An 18608-nucleotide genomic window follows, 5' to 3' on the forward strand; every position below is an offset into this window, starting at 1 on the left:
ATTTATATACTGTGCTATTCATTTTACTTTTTGACTCTCACTGTAACATAAACATAAAGTGAAAAATTCACTACAAAAGTCTTCAGTTCCTCATTTATGGATGGATTTGAAATTGCTGTCTTCCAAACTCATTGCACAGATACATTGAATCGCAGCAGATACCTGCGAACTTTGAAATTTCTGTGGATAAATATGTGCTAAGTATCACTCCCTATCTTTGATTATGGTAATATGTAATGGAACTTGGTTGAGCAAGTTTTAAAGTGTTTCTTTTCAAATAGTATTGAAGTTTGTATTATTGCGGTATGGAGCGAATACCTTCAAACTTTCATATTTTTGTATTGCAGCATTTGTGCCAAACATTCAAATTATTTACTCCAATCGTAGCATGTAATCTGGAAAATTCATCACAAAGGTCTTCAATTTTTCTGAATTTCTTAATTTTCATTTTTCTATTCTATTCTGAATTTTTACATTTCTGAATTCATTTCTAAATTCTCCTGAAATTGTTTTTCTCCAAAACCAATGAAGGTACCTTAAACGTTTTTGAATTCTAATGCTCTGTTGAATTAAGTACGCTCAATTTTTTTTGCTTCTTTGAGTTCTGACATAATAAATGTTTCCGGGTGCCTTTTTTCGGCCACTGGCATACTTTGGAAATATATTTCATCGGGGGCACGTTTTGGATGAAACGAAAATATCTAGATTCAGAATGCAAAAGCGACATTTGAAAATGGACAATTCTGTTGGATTTGTTGTGTCTTGAATTTGATCAATCTTTCCTCTTTTCCTTTCTTTTTTCTAACTTTCTAACGTTATAAGCCGAAAATCATATCTCAGCCCGCAACACGTATTTCGGCATGCTCTTGGGTTGCCAATAAGCATAACATATTAAAGTATAAGGAAAGAAATCGCCAAAGTCCCAGGATAGACCTGTGACGAAATATTTCCAGTACAATTTTGACGAAAAATAGTAATTTTTTGGAAGGAATATCTCCTGGTGTGTGAGTTGGGATCGTGGATGGAATTGTATTGCCGGGTGAAGAAAAATAAATAACTTGAAGCCGAAAGAATTTGGTGTAAAAAATGGGAAAAAATATCACAGTTTTATTAGTCGAAGAGTTCACAATGGTTTCTCGAAGATTCCACAGGTTGCCAAAATGGCGGCGAAATGATCGAAGAGAGCCGTTAGAGAAATAATTCCGATGTTATAGAACCGAAAACCACGTTAGGAAAACCGACAATTGCTCAAAGTGAACGCTTCAATTACGCGGGCGTAAATCGCGAAATCAAACCGGGCACTTCAAGAAATTTAAGAAAGAAAACACTAGTAGAACGGTTGAAAAATTAGAAGATTTGGAAGAGAATCCGTTAAAAGCCCGAAGCACGAGGATCACAATCGATCCGTCGCGTACCGATATCCGTGGAAGAAGAAGGTAGAAGGCGCCGGTGAGCTACCGGCAAGTATAGCACGAGGGAGGGGAGCGCGCGCAGAGAGCACGGCACCGCCGAGCTCAAGCGAGAGACCAACCGTGCACTGAGGGCCCCACGCGAGAGAACGGCGAACCATGCCCTTTTCTGAACATACTCCCCGCCTTCGGCAACCGATGTTGACGAAGAAGTAACCGGAAGGATGCATAGTTTCGAAATGGGCCGCTTGAATGTTGAGGCCGTGCGAAGTGTGACGACTCGGGTGAGTTCGTCTTTTCCAGGGTGAAATACGACCGGCTGGCCGGAAGTTGACCCATGAACTGTTGAGCTTGAAGTGCTCGAAACCGTAAACCTTTCTTGAAACAAAGAATGAAGGGTCGAATTGGTGCTCGACCTCCAACGATCCAGTAGTTGGGACGAAGGAGTGTCAGAGTCGATTAAGTTTCGCCGTGAAGAGTCTTGAAGTGCGCGTCAGTGATGACGAGCGTCATAAACGTCGAATAACGAGGAAGAATCACCGGATGTTTTACTTCCGAATTTAGAGTTGAATGCTGTAGGCGTCTCCCGACGCGAAGAGTTCCAAGCGAATTGATGAAGGGAGTTAAGGCCGACAGGAAATGACCCCGAGCCAGAAAGTTTCCGTTTGAAATTAATCGAAGTTCCGCAGAGAAGTAAGCCGATTGCGTATGTAACACCCAGAAGAGTCTTGCTGGTTCAAGATCGTCTGGAGTGAGCTGTATGTCCGTCCGAACCGGTGAGGAGCGCTCGAATCGATGAAGAGCCCGTTGACACATTGCCGTGATGCGAAGAAGTCGTGTCAATGAAGAATACCGATGTACAAGATCCCAAATCTCGCCTATTGGTTCGAGGTTGGATGTGAAGATGAAGCCGGGCCGATGCTCAAGTGGAGCGTCCGTTGGAAGATTTATTGGTTGTGCCGGCCAGTTGTCTGAAGTGCTCATTAGCCAAGTGGGACCGGACCACCAGAGCGAATGCTGGATAACTGAAGAGGAGTTAGTCCTCGCGAAGCACAGTCCGCTGGATTCTCCTTTCCTGAAATGAAGCACCATTTTGCCGTTGAAGTCAATTCTTGAATGAGTGAATCTCGATTCCGGACGAAGTCTTTCCAGCGAGCTGGTTGTGAAGAGACCCAGGTGAGAGTAACCGACGAGTCCGTCCAGAGATAGACAGGCGTGCCGTTTAGCGGAAGCATTTTCTGGACGTATGAAATGAGCCGAGACAGAAAAAGAGCAGCCGAAAGCTCGAGGCGAGGAATACTCAGCCGTTTCAGAGGGGCTACTCTTGTTTTCGAAGAGATGAGCTTGACAGACGTCGAGCCGTCCGGAGAAGATGATCGAAGATAAACCACAGCAGCCATGGCGAGCTGCGAAGCGTCAGAAAATCCGTGAAGGTCGACCGAGTCCGTTGGAGAAGAATGTAGCCACCGAGGACGCGAAATAAGAGTTCAATCGCTTAGACTTTCGCGAAATTGCCACCACCGAGGTTGAAGTCGTTCCGGAAGAAGATCATCCCACTGCAGTTTTGCGAGCCAGAGCTCCTGCATGAAGATTTTGGCCGTAATAATTACTGGAGAAATGAAATCAAGCGGATCGAATAAGAAAGCAGTTTCCGAGAGTGCGGTCCGCTTAGTTATTGTTGAAGAGAAGTTTGCCTGAAGATTGAACCGGAACACATCCTTGATTGGATCCCAGACTAGGCCCAAAAGCTTCGTCGTCGAATCCTCCGATTTAATCGAAACTGCTTCAGGTTGTAAGGCTGAAGAGTCAAGATGTTGAAGAGCCGCTGGTGAATTTGAAGTCCATTTCTGAAGGGGAAGGCAACCGCGAGTGCAGATCCTTTGAAGTTGAAGGGAAATTTCTAGAAGCTCTGAGACAGAATGTGACGAAGGTAAGCCGGAATAGCGCATGTCTCCGAGATTAGCCTAAGTACTGTCCATCCAAGCAAGGTTCGTTGAGCGATAAGATCGACAGGCTGGCCTTTTATGACCTCCGACTCGATTTAATTTGCCGTAGGAGTAGGCTCCGATGATGAGATTGATGCGCCGAGGTTGAAGAAACTCTGGATCGGCTAGCTGTAAGCCGTTGAAGTGATGCCAGGATTTTCGTCCCGTTGAAGTGAAAGAAGGAAGCGAAGCGGGTAGAATCCGGAGAGTGAAGGCCGTGACCGAGAGAGAAGCCGAAGAGACGTGAAGAGACGAGAGATAAACGGTGATTGCTCCCCGCGTGCGTCGTCGGCGGAACCGCTGATGCACTGGAAGGTGCTGTAGAGACCAGGAATGCGACGTTCGAGTTTGCTTGGACCGTAGTCATGATTGGTTAACCCGCGCGAAAATGTCCAGAACCAATGATACATGACTAGCGCGTGGCAAAAGAAGACAAACGAAGGACACCGCGAAAAATCGTAGAAAACGAACGAAGGCTGGATCATTCCGTAGAGCACCGTCGAAGCGATGAGGGATCACTGTACGTGATGAAGCGCACGTAGAGACCGGAAGATAACCAATAAACTTGTTTGAATTGTTCGAAAGAGAACCGCGAATATTTCAATTGCGAAGCAGCAGCGGGCTGCTCTCACATAGCCGAGAATTTCTTTAACCGAAAGGCGAAAGTCGAAGTATTGCCGAACTTATTCGAAGGAATACACTGTATTAATCCTACAATTTGCCCGGAAGTGCCACGGTTGTAAGTCGTGAACACTCCCGATTGCAAACCAGAATGAAGACGAATCGTTCGAAGGAAACCCAAATAGTTAGCGGTACAATAATCATAATTGTTCCGTCGCAACACTAAAGGAATAGCCCGAACAAATATAATGAAGTATCCCCCATGTATTTCCGCAGTGCTGCGATTGTAAGTCGCAATGCTCCCGATACGCTTGAAAAGTCGTAGAAACGAAAAAAAAGGATGTCTGGAAAAACCCGTAGGGTACCGTAGAAGCGCAGCAAAATCACTTTCCGCGATGATGTGCACGGGGAGACCGGAAGAGAGCCAGAATTGCGCCGGTAGGCTCGGTGCGGTCGTAATGTTCCTTTATTGTAAGATAGGCTACTTTAGCCGTTTCGTATGCTTGAAGACATTGAGCCTCGACGGACTCCCTGAAGTACGCCTGCTCCTGAAGATTTTCGCAATTCATGTCGAGGAGGAGAGCATGTTCCGACTTGAAGCGCGTCCATTCGGCTTCTAAAAGCTCTAGGCGGGTTATTGCGAGAACTCGCGAAGTGTTACTGGTGGATGCCTCTTGGGCATTCTCAGCAAGACCGATTATGCACTGAAATGTGCTGTAGAGACCGGCGATACGGCGATCAACTTTGGCTTGAACCGTCGTCATGGCGAAAGAGTCGAGAAAATGTTCGAAGAAATGCCGAGACGGATTTTGAGAATCGCTGCGGAATCACTCGCAACAGCGTCCAAACTAGCGCGGCGAAATCGCTCGCAAAGCGTCCAAAAGCGCGGCGAAATCACTCGCGAAGCGTCCAAAAAAGCGCGGCGAAATCACTCGCGAAGCGTCCAAAAAAGCGCGGCGAAATCACTCGCGAAGCGTCCAAAAAGCGCGGCGAAATCACTCGTAAAGCGTCCAAAAAAGCGCGGCGAAATCACTCGCAAAGCGTCCAAACAAGCGCGGCGAAATCACTCGCAAAGCGTCCAAAAAAGCGCGGCGAAATCACTCGCGAAGCATCCAAAAAAGCGCGGCGAAATCAATCGCGAAGCGTCCAAAAAAGCGCGGCGAAATCACTCGCGAAGCGTCCAAAAAAAAAGCGCGGCGAAATCACTCGTAAAGCGTCCAAAAAAGCGCGGCGAAATCACTCGCAAAGCGTCCAAACAAGCGCTGCGAAATCACTCGCGAAGCGTCCAAAAAAGCGCGGCGAAATCACTCGCGAAGCGTCCAAAAAAGCGCGGCGAAATCAATCGCAAAGCGTCCGAAAAAGCGCGGCGAAATCACTCGCAAAGCGTCCAAAAAAGCGCGGCGAAATCACTCGCGAAGCATCCAAAAAAGCGCGGCGAAATCACTCGCGAAGCGTCCAAATATCGCGGTGAAATCACTTGCGAAAATGTTTGAAAACTCGAGGGAAAATTCGAAATCGTACCGAGAAAAATTTGAGAAATCGATGCGAAATCACTCGCGAAAGCGTCTGAAAATATCGCGGCGAAATCGCTTGAGGGCGTCCGAAAATATCGCGGCGAAAGCACTCGCGAAAAGAGTTCGAAAAATAGCGAGGCGAAACAATCGCGAAAACAAAAGTCTGAAAATTGAACCGAGACAATTTTTTGAAAATCGCGCGGAATCACTCGCGGAAGTGTCCGAAATGCCGCGGCGAAACACTCGCGCAAAATTTCCAAAAATGTTCAACAAAAGTCTTTAGAGAGAGTCAATCATTGATCGCTCCGGTGAATCAGTGGGCTCGATCGAAAAGAACCGATAGATGAAGCACTGAAATTGTGCGAGAGTGGTCAGTACTTACTACTTGATGCTCTCTCGCGAAGTGAGAAACCAGAGTGGTGACGTCACGGAGCTCCGATGCCTTACCCGGTGAAGGATTGAAGTGTTCCGGCGAGAGACTTGTTGCCAAGTGACAGAAGAGAGCGAAGCACGTTCTGGAGGCTTTGTATGAAAGACGGAGACAGCGCTACGAAGATCCGCACAAAGCGGAGGTCGATACCGAGCTCGCGCGCGCGCGACTACGTGTCCTGCAGCCACGAGAATTTTCACTGCACTGAATCCCTTGAAGGCACCGAATTTTTTATGCACTGAAGTCCGACTCACCGTGAAAATTATGCCGGAAAAAATACAAAACCTCCACGAAATCCAACTCACGATCCGGCTCGAAGGACCATGTAATTTTTTGGAAGGAATATCTCCTGGTGTGTGAGTTGGGATCGTGGATGGAATTGTATTGCCGGGTGAAGAAAAATAAATAACTTGAAGCCGAAAGAATTTGGTGTAAAAAATGGGAAAAAATATCACAGTTTTATTAGTCGAAGAGTTCACAATGGTTTCTCGAAGATTCCACAGGTTGCCAAAATGGCGGCGAAATGATCGAAGAGAGCCGTTAGAGAAATAATTCCGATGTTATAGAACCGAAAACCACGTTAGGAAAACCGACAATTGCTCAAAGTGAACGCTTCAATTACGCGGGCGTAAATCGCGAAATCAAACCGGGCACTTCAAGAAATTTAAGAAAGAAAACACTAGTAGAACGGTTGAAAAATTAGAAGATTTGGAAGAGAATCCGTTAAAAGCCCGAAGCACGAGGATCACAATCGATCCGTCGCGTACCGATATCCGTGGAAGAAGAAGGTAGAAGGCGCCGGTGAGCTACCGGCAAGTATAGCACGAGGGAGGGGAGCGCGCGCAGAGAGCACGGCACCGCCGAGCTCAAGCGAGAGACCAACCGTGCACTGAGGGCCCCACGCGAGAGAACGGCGAACCATGCCCTTTTCTGAACAGTCTTTTTTCGTGAAAACCAACGTTATTAGCCGAAAGTCATAAATAATTTATAGAAATTGAAACCAAAATCCTATTGTCATCTGAACATAAATAAGGAACTTTCGAGAAAAAAGACGTGATATCAAACCATAAACTTCCCCTAGGAAAAAAAAGGTTGAGACAAGTACATTGAAGGTCCCTCGTTTGCTGATAATTCCATCCATAAAAAAAACTTGAAAAAAATTTTTTTTTTTTAATTGTAAAAAAAATTATTTTACAAAAAAAAATACAGAATAATTCGAAAAAAAATTTTCAAATCTTGAAAAAACATTATCTTTGAAAATAACTAATCTATATCTATTATTTAAAGTGTCAAAAGAATCAAATAACAAGTAAAAAATAAAAAACCGAAAAATCATGCTTGAAATCATTTTGGAAACCGATGCCTCATTCTTCTTATTTGATTCGAACAACTAAATCAATTGAAAAAATTCCATCTAATTTACGTGCAGCATTAAAATTTATGATATCAATCGGTGGACAAGTATTTTATTAGTAACTCCAAATTTTGACATTATTAAATTGTTCTAAGAAGCTTTTAAATCGAAAAAAATGACATGAAAGCTAGTCATTTGTTACTCTATGGTGGCAGAGACTTATAAGAAAATCGATTCTTCGCCGACTTTCCTCTGGTATTATTCACAAAATTCGACGCCGATTGGATCGATACAAATTATGTTTAAATATGTGTTAAAAGTACTTGTCCGGCCCATCACTTTCCGTTCAAATTGTTTATCCAAATAAAAATCAGTGCTTGTCTAGAACTGATGAGTCACAAGTATTCATGCAGAGGGAATTGAGAGAATTATCTTCAAGTAATTGTTGCTTAATTGCACTTATTTAATAAAAAACGGAAACAAATTGTTTCGCAATATACAAGGGATATTCTTGTGCATCGATAAATGAAAAAAATTGTACATAATACATATGTTTTAGCTTCCAAAATAACTCTCCAGTTTATATTCAATAACGGCAATTTTTACTTCCCACTTATTCTTCCAGCGAACGCATTCCATTCGGAATAAGAACTAACTTATATTATTATTAAGAACATTAAATTAATAATGAATCGCACTTCAACAAATTTTTAACCAGATTATGCCGTACAATTTCGTTTTTTTATGATTGGTTTTTATTGAATGAATAGTGATGGGCCGGACAAGTACTTTTAACACATATTTAAACATAATTTGTATCGATCCAATCGACGTCGAATTTTGTGAATAATACCAGAGGATCCTGAAAGTCGGAGAAGAATCGATTTTCTCATAAGTCTCTGCCACCATAGAGTAACAAATGACTAGCTTTCATGTGATTTTTTTGGATTTAAAAGCTTCTTAGAAGAATTTAATAATGTCAAAATTTGGAGTTACTAATAAAATACTTGTCCACCGATTGATATCATAAATTTTAATGCTGCACGTAAATTAGACGGAATTTTTTCAATTGATTTAGTTGTTCAAATCAAATAAGAAGAATGAGGCATCGGTTTCCAAAATGATTTCAAGCATGATTTTTCGGTTTTTTATTTTTTACTTGTTATTTGATTCTTTTGACACTTTAAATAATAGATATAGATTAGTTATTTTCAAAGATAATGTTTTTTCAAGATTTGAAAATTTTTTTTCGAATTGTTCTGTATTTTTTTTTGTAAAATAATTTTTTTTACAATTAAAAAAAAAAAATTTTTTTCAAGTTTTTTTTATGGATGGAATTATCAGCAAACGAGGGACCTTCAATGTACTTGTCCCAACCTTTTTTTTCCTAGGGTAGCACATTTTTCAATTTGATTAATATTTATGATTTTGTTTGAAAATTTTTTAGTTTTTCTTTATAGAATTTTTTTCGATTGTTTTTAATTTTTGTTGAATTTTTTGAACTTTTCAATTTTTCGTTTTTTGTTTCCATAGATATATTTATCCACAGAAATTTCAGAGTTCGCAGGTATCTGCTGCGGTTCAATGTATCTGCGCAATAAGCTTCGAAGACAGCAATTTCAAATCTATCCATAAATGAGCAACTGAAGACTTTTATAATCAATTTTTTAATTAGAATAATTACACACTATACCAAGACCAGATTTTTTTTTGAAAATCTGATTTATAAAATGTGCAATTCAAGATCATGGTTAGAAACCTCTCGAATCATGTTACCACAATCATCAAGAAGGAGTAAAAAATCATAGGACACATATTAGGGAACGAATTAATAATATGAATCGATCCGCTGCAAACTGATGGGGTGAAAACAAGGATCGGAGAGGGCAGAGCCAAACTGAATATCAAGCAAAATATGGGGATGTTTAAAAATAATGATAACACAAGATGTAAATTAGAAAACATTTATTCAATTAAAGTTACTAATATCATTCTAACAGTTGCGTGTATTTTAGTTCTATTTATTCGTATATATAACCTTGACATATAATCACGCCTATGACGATATATTCGCACTGGACAATATTTCTCATACTCTGGTTTAATTGAAGGATTATATCAGTTAACACTTATTTCCAATCGAACGAAATAATGAAATCTTGAAAAGTTTCGTTGACATATGCATCGCGCATTTTTTTATACTTTTTCACACACAGATCACAGACTACATTTACGCGGCCGCTTTGATACCGGTTTAGTATATCACAAATTTTATCAAAATAAATAGTAATATGCACTTCGTTAGATGACGAAAATCGTTTTTTTGTTATCCCGCACGTACTTCGTAATGTCGAAACTCTGTTATACGATCAAAAACTGATACATGGTTTGTACATATATATATATTGTAACGGTACCATTTTGTGTCAGAACACCCCGTTACGCGTAGATTCGAGCTTCTTATAAAATAAAGGAGCAGGCGTGAAAGAAAAACAAGAGTGCGAGGAAAGATCTGTGAAAAATCAGAAGTTTTTTTCAAAAAAGACAATTTTTTGTTTGTTTTCTGTGAGTTGCTTACAAAGGAGAATGTTATTTGCTCAAGCAAAAGAACTTTTCCTTATTGCTTTTGGTATTTTTCGCACGCAAATGACTTAATCTCGCATTTAAAGAATAGTAAGAGCAAATTTCGCAAAATAAGGTAAATTTCTCAATTAAAGCATTAAATTTCGCAATTAAATTTCGCAAATCGGGAATTAACTTTCGCCAATAACGGATTAAATTTCACAAATAAATCTCGCAGATACTAAATTTGGTTTTGCAATGAAGGAATTATATTTCGCAAATTAAAGAATTAATTTCGCAAATTAATGAATTAATTTCGCAAATTAAAGAATTAATTTTACAAATTAAGGAATTAATTTCGCAAATTAAAGAATTAATTTCACAAATTAAAGAATTAACTTTCGCAAATAAAGTTCGCAATTAAAGAAATGACTTTCGCAAATAAAGTTCGCAATTAAAGAAATGACTTTCGCAAATAAATTTCGCAGACTAAGATTTTCGCAACTAACGAATTTTGGCTACGCAATTAATTTTCCCAAATAAAGAATTAACTTTCGCAAATAATTAAATTTCGCAAATGAAGAATTGAATTTCGCAATTAAATTTGAGTTTCGCAATTAAAAAATTAAATTTGAATTTCGCAATTAAAGAATTAAACTTTCGCAATTAAATTTGAATTTCGCACGCAGTTTAGAATTCTACGATTTCATACAAAAGTAAAGTAGATCTTAATTGTTTGCCTTAAACGTTGGCACCTATCAACCGGAATTCAATCCACCCAGGAATCTTAAGGCAGAACGAACCCGAACTGCCCCCGCCCTCCTGGCATGAAGGAAGGATTCCCCCAAGAATCTTGTGACCGAACGGAGCCGAACGGTCACCGCCCTCTTGGCAGGAAAAGGAAGGGTAATCTGGCAGAAATCTTGGTCCAGAACGAAATCGAACTGTCCCCGCCCTTCTGGTCAGATCGGTGCCCCAGAGTGGAAATCTTGAACCCAAACGGAGCCGAATGGGGCCTGCCCTTCCAAACTGAGTCGGTGGTGATCTACGTTTTGCAAAGCGGATTCTGAGTTGCGAAGTCAGAATCGGCTGGTGAATTGCGTAAGCGGATCTGAGTTGCTCAATCTGCAGATCGGCGTGCGTAAGCGAATCAAGCGTGATGAGGGCAAGACTGGCTATCGAGACTCGCTCTCGATGCCTTTTTATACTAGGCTGATACAACAACGCGAAATAATCATAATAAATTCGCGGGCTTCGTGATATTTCTGATTCGCTCGCTTATGCGTGTTAAAATTTCTAATTGGCCAATTTTATCTTCGGTGTGCTCTATCATTGGTTGCTTAATTGCAACCAATCGTAAATTTTTATTTTCATGAACTGCGCTTGTGCGACATTCACAATCGCCAATCGAGACTGAGTAATTTTCTCATTTGTCATTCGAGAAACTCGCCTATTGGCTGGATTTTTTGATTGGCTCTTGCGAACCTGGTCGCAGCAGCGCGCGAAACCTGTTTGAATTCAAATTAATCGCTTTGAAAAGATTTGATCAATTTTTCTTGTGTTTTGAAATGAATTTGCTCTGAAGTTGCCACTAATTGAATCGCACAAATATTTCTTTACATCTCCGTTTTTTGTTGTTAACGGGAAATGAATTTCTTAAAGAAAATTATTGAAAATTGGTTTTTCTGGTGATCTACGTGGCGCGGGTCGATAAGCGAGCCTGTACGCTGGCGCCTCTCTTTGAGTGATACGCGTATCGCTAATTGCCGTAAGTACGGCCGCGTGCTCTATTATCTAGTTCGTCTCAATATACGGTCGAATTTATGACTGCTGTTACCGTGCTACGTTTTTTTTTTTAATGTCTACTGTGCTGCCGTGTGCTACGTTTTAAAGTTGACGTCAGATTTTCAATCATCAACAATCAATTTCAACAACCAATCACAACGTCTAAAAATGGATGTCGTCAGATCCAACCAATCAGAAACTCGAGAGCATCAAAGTGCCTTTGATGGTGTTATAATATAATATACAGACTCATAAATTCTTGAATGTGTTGGTAACTATTGCATAATCTTGAGCCCGTGCAAAGTTTTTTCTCAGCAATTGCACCACCGATCATGCTGATTTAGGGCGGAATCGCAAGAGAATTATTCAATTGGCTTAAACTCAATTTTCAAGTTGCTCATTGGCTCTTGAGCTTCGTAATTCAATAAAATCACATGCCAATTTTACTCCTACCACGGCGAATCGGTTTATTCAGAGAAGGTGTAGTCTCGGCGAGAGCCTCGGGCAAGCAGACGACAGGGCTGTCAATGTACTTGTCCCGAGACTCTACCGAGTTTCTTGACAAGGCAGCTTTGTTTGCATTCTGGGCGGGAAATTATCGATGCAACTCTCGATATTTGAGTTTTATTTTGTTTTCGTAAATCGTTCAAAATAGAAACTTATATAAATAGAACGACGACTAACACTTCTCACGTAAAGCATGTCAAAGTATTTGATTCTCTATACGGTTATGATGTCAGCCAATGAATATGTGAAATAAATATTATTTAACATATAAGTCGATACGCAATGATAAAGGAACCATATGAATTGAATGTAAACATTTCGATACGCAAAGTGAAATTCCAGATTTTAGGACTGGTTTAACCCCTTAATTTTTTTGATCCGAGCAAAACCAAAAAACACGTCCATTTTATTTTTTTTGCTCTGCAAAATGGCGTCTCTTTTATTAAAATCGGATTATAAGTTTTTATGATACGAAAAAATTCTGAATATTCGGGGGTGGTTCACCCCTTTGCAGTAAGGGTGCATAAGAAGTTGGACATGTCATATAGGTTATTCGCCAGATCCGATTAAATAAAGCAAGACAGTTTAAAACAAAAAACACAACATTGTTTTAGAATCAACAAGCCAAAGCGCAAAATTTCTTTTATTTTTGTCAGAATTCGGTTAAATAATTGAATAAAACTGATTATTTTTTTTTTTACTAAAATTAACGGTGTCCGCGTTTCTTTCATACCTGCTCCTTATTATTAAGGTTGCTCGAACCAACGCGTGGCGGCGTTCAGGCCAGGTCGGCAAGAGCGTTTTGTTACAATATACGTCAAATCTTGAATGTGGTAGTAACTTTTACATAATCTTAAGCCCGTGCAAAGTTTTTTCTCAGAAATTATGACACAGATCATGCTGGTTTTAGGTTCATTCGACAGAGAACTTCTTAATTAGCTGAAAGTTCAATTTTCAAAGTCGTACATAACTCATGAGCTTCGCAATTAAAGTAAATATACCAATTTTACCCTCACCACCGCGAATCGTTTTATTCAGAGAAAGTATAGTCTTGGCGAAAGCCTCAGGCCAGCAGACAACAGGGTTGTCAACGTACTTGTCCCGAGACTCTACCGAGTTTCTTGATTCGGGGTTGGTTCACCCCGTTGCAGTAAGGGGCAGGGTTGTAAGTAATGTATTACTTTTTGTAATGCATTACCATTTTCATTACTCATTACATTGAATTTTTTAATGGAAAAAAAATCCATTACTCATTACTTTGAATTTTGTAATGGAAAAAAATTCCATCACTCATTACTTTGAATTTTGTAATGGAAAAAAAATCCATCACTCATTACTTTGAATTTTGTAATGGAAAAAAAATCTATCATTCATTACTTTGAATTTTGTAATGGAAAAAAATTCCATTACTCATTACTATAAATTTTGTAATGGAAAAAAATTCCATCATTCATTACATTGAATTTTGTAATGTAGAAAATTTTTCTTACTCATCACATTGCATTTAGCAATGGTATCCAATTTGTTTCAGACATTGCAGAACATTTTTTAAGTAAGGGTTTTTACCGTGGATCAAACTGACCCAATGGTCGTAATGACGTGTTGCTCGGCTACCAATCGGTATAAAGCTGTTTGAACCGGGTCAAAATGACCCGATGGAGTTACAACGTATTACTGGACTACCTGCACGTGTAATGCAGTGGTCCCTGGGTTTAAATGACCCAATGGTAGAAACGACGTGTTTCCGGGCCACCAGTGCGTATGGCGCTGTTTACGCCGGGTCAAATCGACCCAATGGCAGTAAAAACTTGTACCAATACGTGTAACGCTGTTCGCACCGGATCAAAATGATGCAACGCTAGTAACGACGTGTTGCTCGACCATCAGTGCATGTAACGCTGTTTGCGACGGGTCAGAATGACCCATTAGAACTATCCACGTTTTACTTGCCTACTAGTCGGAGTAACGCTGTTCGCACCAAGTCGAAACGACCCACTGGCAGTAACAACGTGCTACTGGACTACCTGTACGTGTAGTCCATCTTTTCCGACATCAAAAAAATTAATGAAAATATATACGAATTCAGCACATCAAATTACATAAAAATTACATGATAAAGGTAAAAACAAATTTTTAGTGGTTAAAAATGCGTTTTGTTACTTACTCAATATTGTTAAGGTGTATATGCTAAAATAACTCTGCATTTAAATTCACCGCATCAAATTACATAAAAATCATTCATGATATAGGTCGAAAAAAATTTGTTTGACTCAAAAATGCGATTATTTTACCATTTTAGCGGTTTTTCACAATTTACTCCAAATTGGTGGGTGTAGGTGCTGAACTGGCTCCGAATTCTGATTCAGCGGATCAAATTACATGAAAATCATGCATTATATAGGTCAAGAAGGATGTTTGAATACCCAAAAATGCGATTATTTGGGATTTTTAGTAGTTTTTTGCAATTTACTTAAAATTGGTGGGTGTAGGCGCTGAACTGGCCCCAAATTCTGATTCAGCGCGTCAAAATATATAGAATTACATGGGTCTAGTCAAAAGTACTGACCACTTTCTTTTGTGTGATGGTGTTATCATTGGTAACCATCAAAATTCAACGTTATTTAGAATTGTTCATTGAATCGAATACGAAAGTCTGCCAATTTCATGAATTCCTTACGATAGCCACGACATCATATATTTTGAACAATTGAATTGCTTTATGAATTCCTCGAAGCTCGCCCCATTCGAGATTCCATTATGTAATAAATCGGAAAATAGTCAATATTACGAGCTATTTATTTTTAATTTGAAACACTTAAAGTGGCCGAAAATATAAAAAAAAATCCATCGACGTAACATTGAAATTTTACAGGTTTGCTTTTTTTTCCAGCGCCGTACAATTCTTCGAAAAGCCAAAACATCTACCGAAAAATGTTGAAGCTTAGTCAGGTTTATCTCTATTAAACAATAGAGAAGAAAAAATAAAGTTGGCAAAAAATCACGAGTGGAATACGTTTCGACAAATTTTTACATATTATATTACGTTTACATATTCTAGTTGAAAATAATAATAATAATAATCGCATTCAAGACGTGTACTTGTCACTCCTAAGTTGTTTTATTAATGAATAGAGAACAGTTGATATTCTTCACAAGTTCATCAACTACGCATGTTAATAAATTTTAGTTACAAACGTCGATAATGCTCCGATCGGTAATGCTGAAAATAAAACTACTTTAAGATAAAATCTTAAGCTTTCCAATGATATATGAAAAGTTGGATTTGTTCAGGGTTTTTTTTGGATAAATATAATAGGGAAAAAAAGGTTGGGACAAGTACATTGATGGTCTCTTGTTTCTGGATGACATAGAAAACAGATTTAGAACCAGGAAAAAAATTCTATAGAAATAATAAACGAAAAATTAAAAAAAATTGAACAAAAATAAAAAACAATCGAAAAAAATTCTGTAAAGAAAAATAAAAAAATTTCAAAAAAATTCATAAATATTGAAGACATTGAAAAATGTACTATCCAAGTTACATGTAGTATAAAAATGTATGATATCAATTGGAGGCCGAGTTTTTATTGATAATTTGGAATATTTATCGAACAAATTGGAAACTTTAATGAAATTCATGATAATTATTTTCACGAAAAAAGTTAATGAAAAAAAAGTTATAACGGAAGTTACGTGCAGTACTAAAATGTATTATATCAATTCGAGGTCAAGTATTTATCAGTTATTCGAAATATAATATCCGGCGACAAATGAGCGTTGAGAATCCTTGTCGGGCTCACAACGTTTTATCAAAATTACTAAAAAATTAATGGAAATAAAATCATTGAAAATTCACATGAAAGTCATTCGTTACTTTAAAGAATCGATTCCCTCCGACTTTCAGGATCCCCTGGTATTATTCACAACATTCAACTTCGATTGGATCGGTACAAATTATGTTCAAATACGTCTTAAACGTACTTGTCCGGCCCATCACTTTTTATTCAAATTGCTCATTCGAAAAAAAATCAAAAATGAAGTTAATGCATGGGTTAATATTAAGGAACAGTAATTCCCGAGAAAATAATTTTCCTTGAAATCGCTCTTGTCAAAATGAAACGAAAATGGAAGATGAAGTTGATTAATCTATTTATATTGTATGGAGTCATAATTCACAACAAAATCATTTTTCTCCAAATTCCAGGAATCCACGTGTCGTACTCGACTAGTGATATTTATCAAAATGTGTACGTGACTATAGAAAAAAAACATTGCATGGTTGAGTAGGTTCGAAAATTTCTAGTAATGCGCCTGATTATTTCTTATTTTCATTGGTTCTTACCGAATGGTATGTGTTCACTGAAGAAAATGAGAAGTGGATATTGCTAAACGAACTTGCGAACAATAAAGTTCAAATTAATTGGAGATCTTATTTTTATTTCTAACCATTTTATTATATTTGTCATTATAGAACAGCCCTGATTTATTCGAATGAGCAATTTGAATAAAAAGTGATGGGCCGGACAAGTACGTTTAAGACGTATTTGAACATAATTTGTACCGATCCAATCGAAGTTGAATGTTGTGAATAATACCAGGGGATCCTGAAAGTCGGAGGGGAATCGATTCTTTAAAGTGTGTATCTTGTTGAAGTAACGAATGACTTTCATGTGAATTTTTAATCATTTTATTTCCATTAATTTTTTAGTAATTTTGATAAAACGTTGTGAGCCCGACAAGGATTCTCAACGCTCATTTGTCGCCGAATATTATACCCTAGGGAAAAAAAAGCTTGGGACAAGTACATTGATGGTCCCTCGTTTGCTGATAATTCCACCCATAAAAAAAACTTTAAAAAAAAATTTTTTTTAATTGTAAAAAAAATTATTTCATAAAAAAAAATACAGAACAATTCGAAAAAAATTTTACAAATCTTGAAAAAAGGTTATATTAAAAAAAAAACTATTCTGCATCTATTTTTTAAAGTGTCAGTAGATATACAACACGGGTTCTGGATACTTTTTTGCTGAGTCATTGTCACGATGACGTCATCATTTCGAACGTTCTGGAACGATGACGTCATCATTTCGAAAATTCTGGATACTTTTTTGCTGAGTCATTGTCACGATGACGTCATCATTTCGAACGTTCTAGAACGATGACGTCATCATTTCGAATGTTCTAGAACGATGACGTCATCATTTCGAATGTTCTGGATCTTGCGGGGTAATGCGAGTCACCTAACGAAGCGAGTCAGAACCTTCGAGAACGTTCTAGAACGATGACGTCATAATTTCGAACGTTTTAGAACGATGACGTCATCATTTAGAATGCTGTGGAACGATGACTTTCGAACCTTCTAGAACGATGACGTCATTTCGAAAGTTCTAGAACGTCATTTCAAAATATTCTATGAGACACCATTTCCTGTTTTACCGACTGAAAATTTTGGAAAAAGGTTGGATCTGTAGATGGCGCAATTTGAATCCAACCGAAATGTCCAATCAGATGACGTCATTTCGAATGTTCCAGAATGATGCATCATCTCGAACCTTCTGGATGACGTCATTTCGAATGTTCCGGTTCTGGATACTCTGGATCCAACGGAAATAACCAATCAGATGACGTCATCTCGAATGTTCTAGAACGTCATTTGAAAATGTTCTATGAGACGCTCATTCCTGTTTTACCGACTGAAAAATATTGGAACCGTAGATGTCGCAATTAATAGGGAGCTGCTCCTTCTAAGAATTTTCAAGTCGTCGTGACAGTGTTACGTTACCAAAAAGCTGAAGAGGCTCCCCATGACGTTAGCAAAAATGTCGATCATCACACCCCCTATAAAATTTTTACACTAAAAATCATTTTTTTTTTCGTGTTTCATTTTCAAACATAGTATATTCATTTCTAGTAAATTTGATTGAAATTATAATTTTTCATTCTTTAACCAATTCTAAGATATTTTTGTCCTTACATAATTTGAGCTTAGCTCAATAGTTTCCGAAAAAAATTAGCTTATGATTTTATAGAATAAAATAAATTGAACAAAATGACATGCCAATTTCACCCCCACCACCGCGAATCGTTTTATTCAGAGAAAGTATAGTCTCGGCGAGCTCGAGCCAGCAGGTGACAGGGTTGTCAATGTACTTGTCCCGAGACTCTACCGAGTCTCTTGGTCAATGAGACCTCCTGTTCTTTTACCTGTAAAAATAAGCTAATTTTTTTCTCGGAAACTATTAAGTTTAGCACAAATTATCTAGGAACAAGAATATCTTAGAATTAGTCAAAGAATACCCTCAAATTTTTTAAGAAAAAATCAAAATTAGCAATTTTAATTTTTTTGATATTTTGGAAAACCAAAATCCATCTCAAAAAATTTTAAAAAAATTTTAGGATATTCTTTGACCAATTCTAAAATATTTTTGTACCTACATAATT

The 18608-nt window shown here is 38.3% G+C and overlaps 1 protein-coding gene across 1 annotated transcript; it reads right to left on the minus strand.

The window, feature by feature from the left end:
• Window positions 1-1868: 1868 nt before the first annotated feature.
• On the minus strand, window positions 1869-3358 carry LOC122416244 (uncharacterized). The gene is made up of 2 exons (XM_043429004.1): window positions 2911-3358; window positions 1869-2815 (listed from the first exon to the last, which is right to left on the minus strand). The coding sequence occupies exons 1-2, from the start codon at window positions 3356-3358 to the stop codon at window positions 1869-1871; spliced, it is 1395 nt and encodes a 464-aa protein (XP_043284939.1).
• Between the last annotated feature and the right edge of the window lie 15250 nt (window positions 3359-18608).

This window comes from Venturia canescens, chromosome 9 (assembly GCF_019457755.1).
Source record: "Venturia canescens isolate UGA chromosome 9, ASM1945775v1, whole genome shotgun sequence".
NCBI lineage: Eukaryota > Metazoa > Arthropoda > Insecta > Hymenoptera > Ichneumonidae > Venturia > Venturia canescens.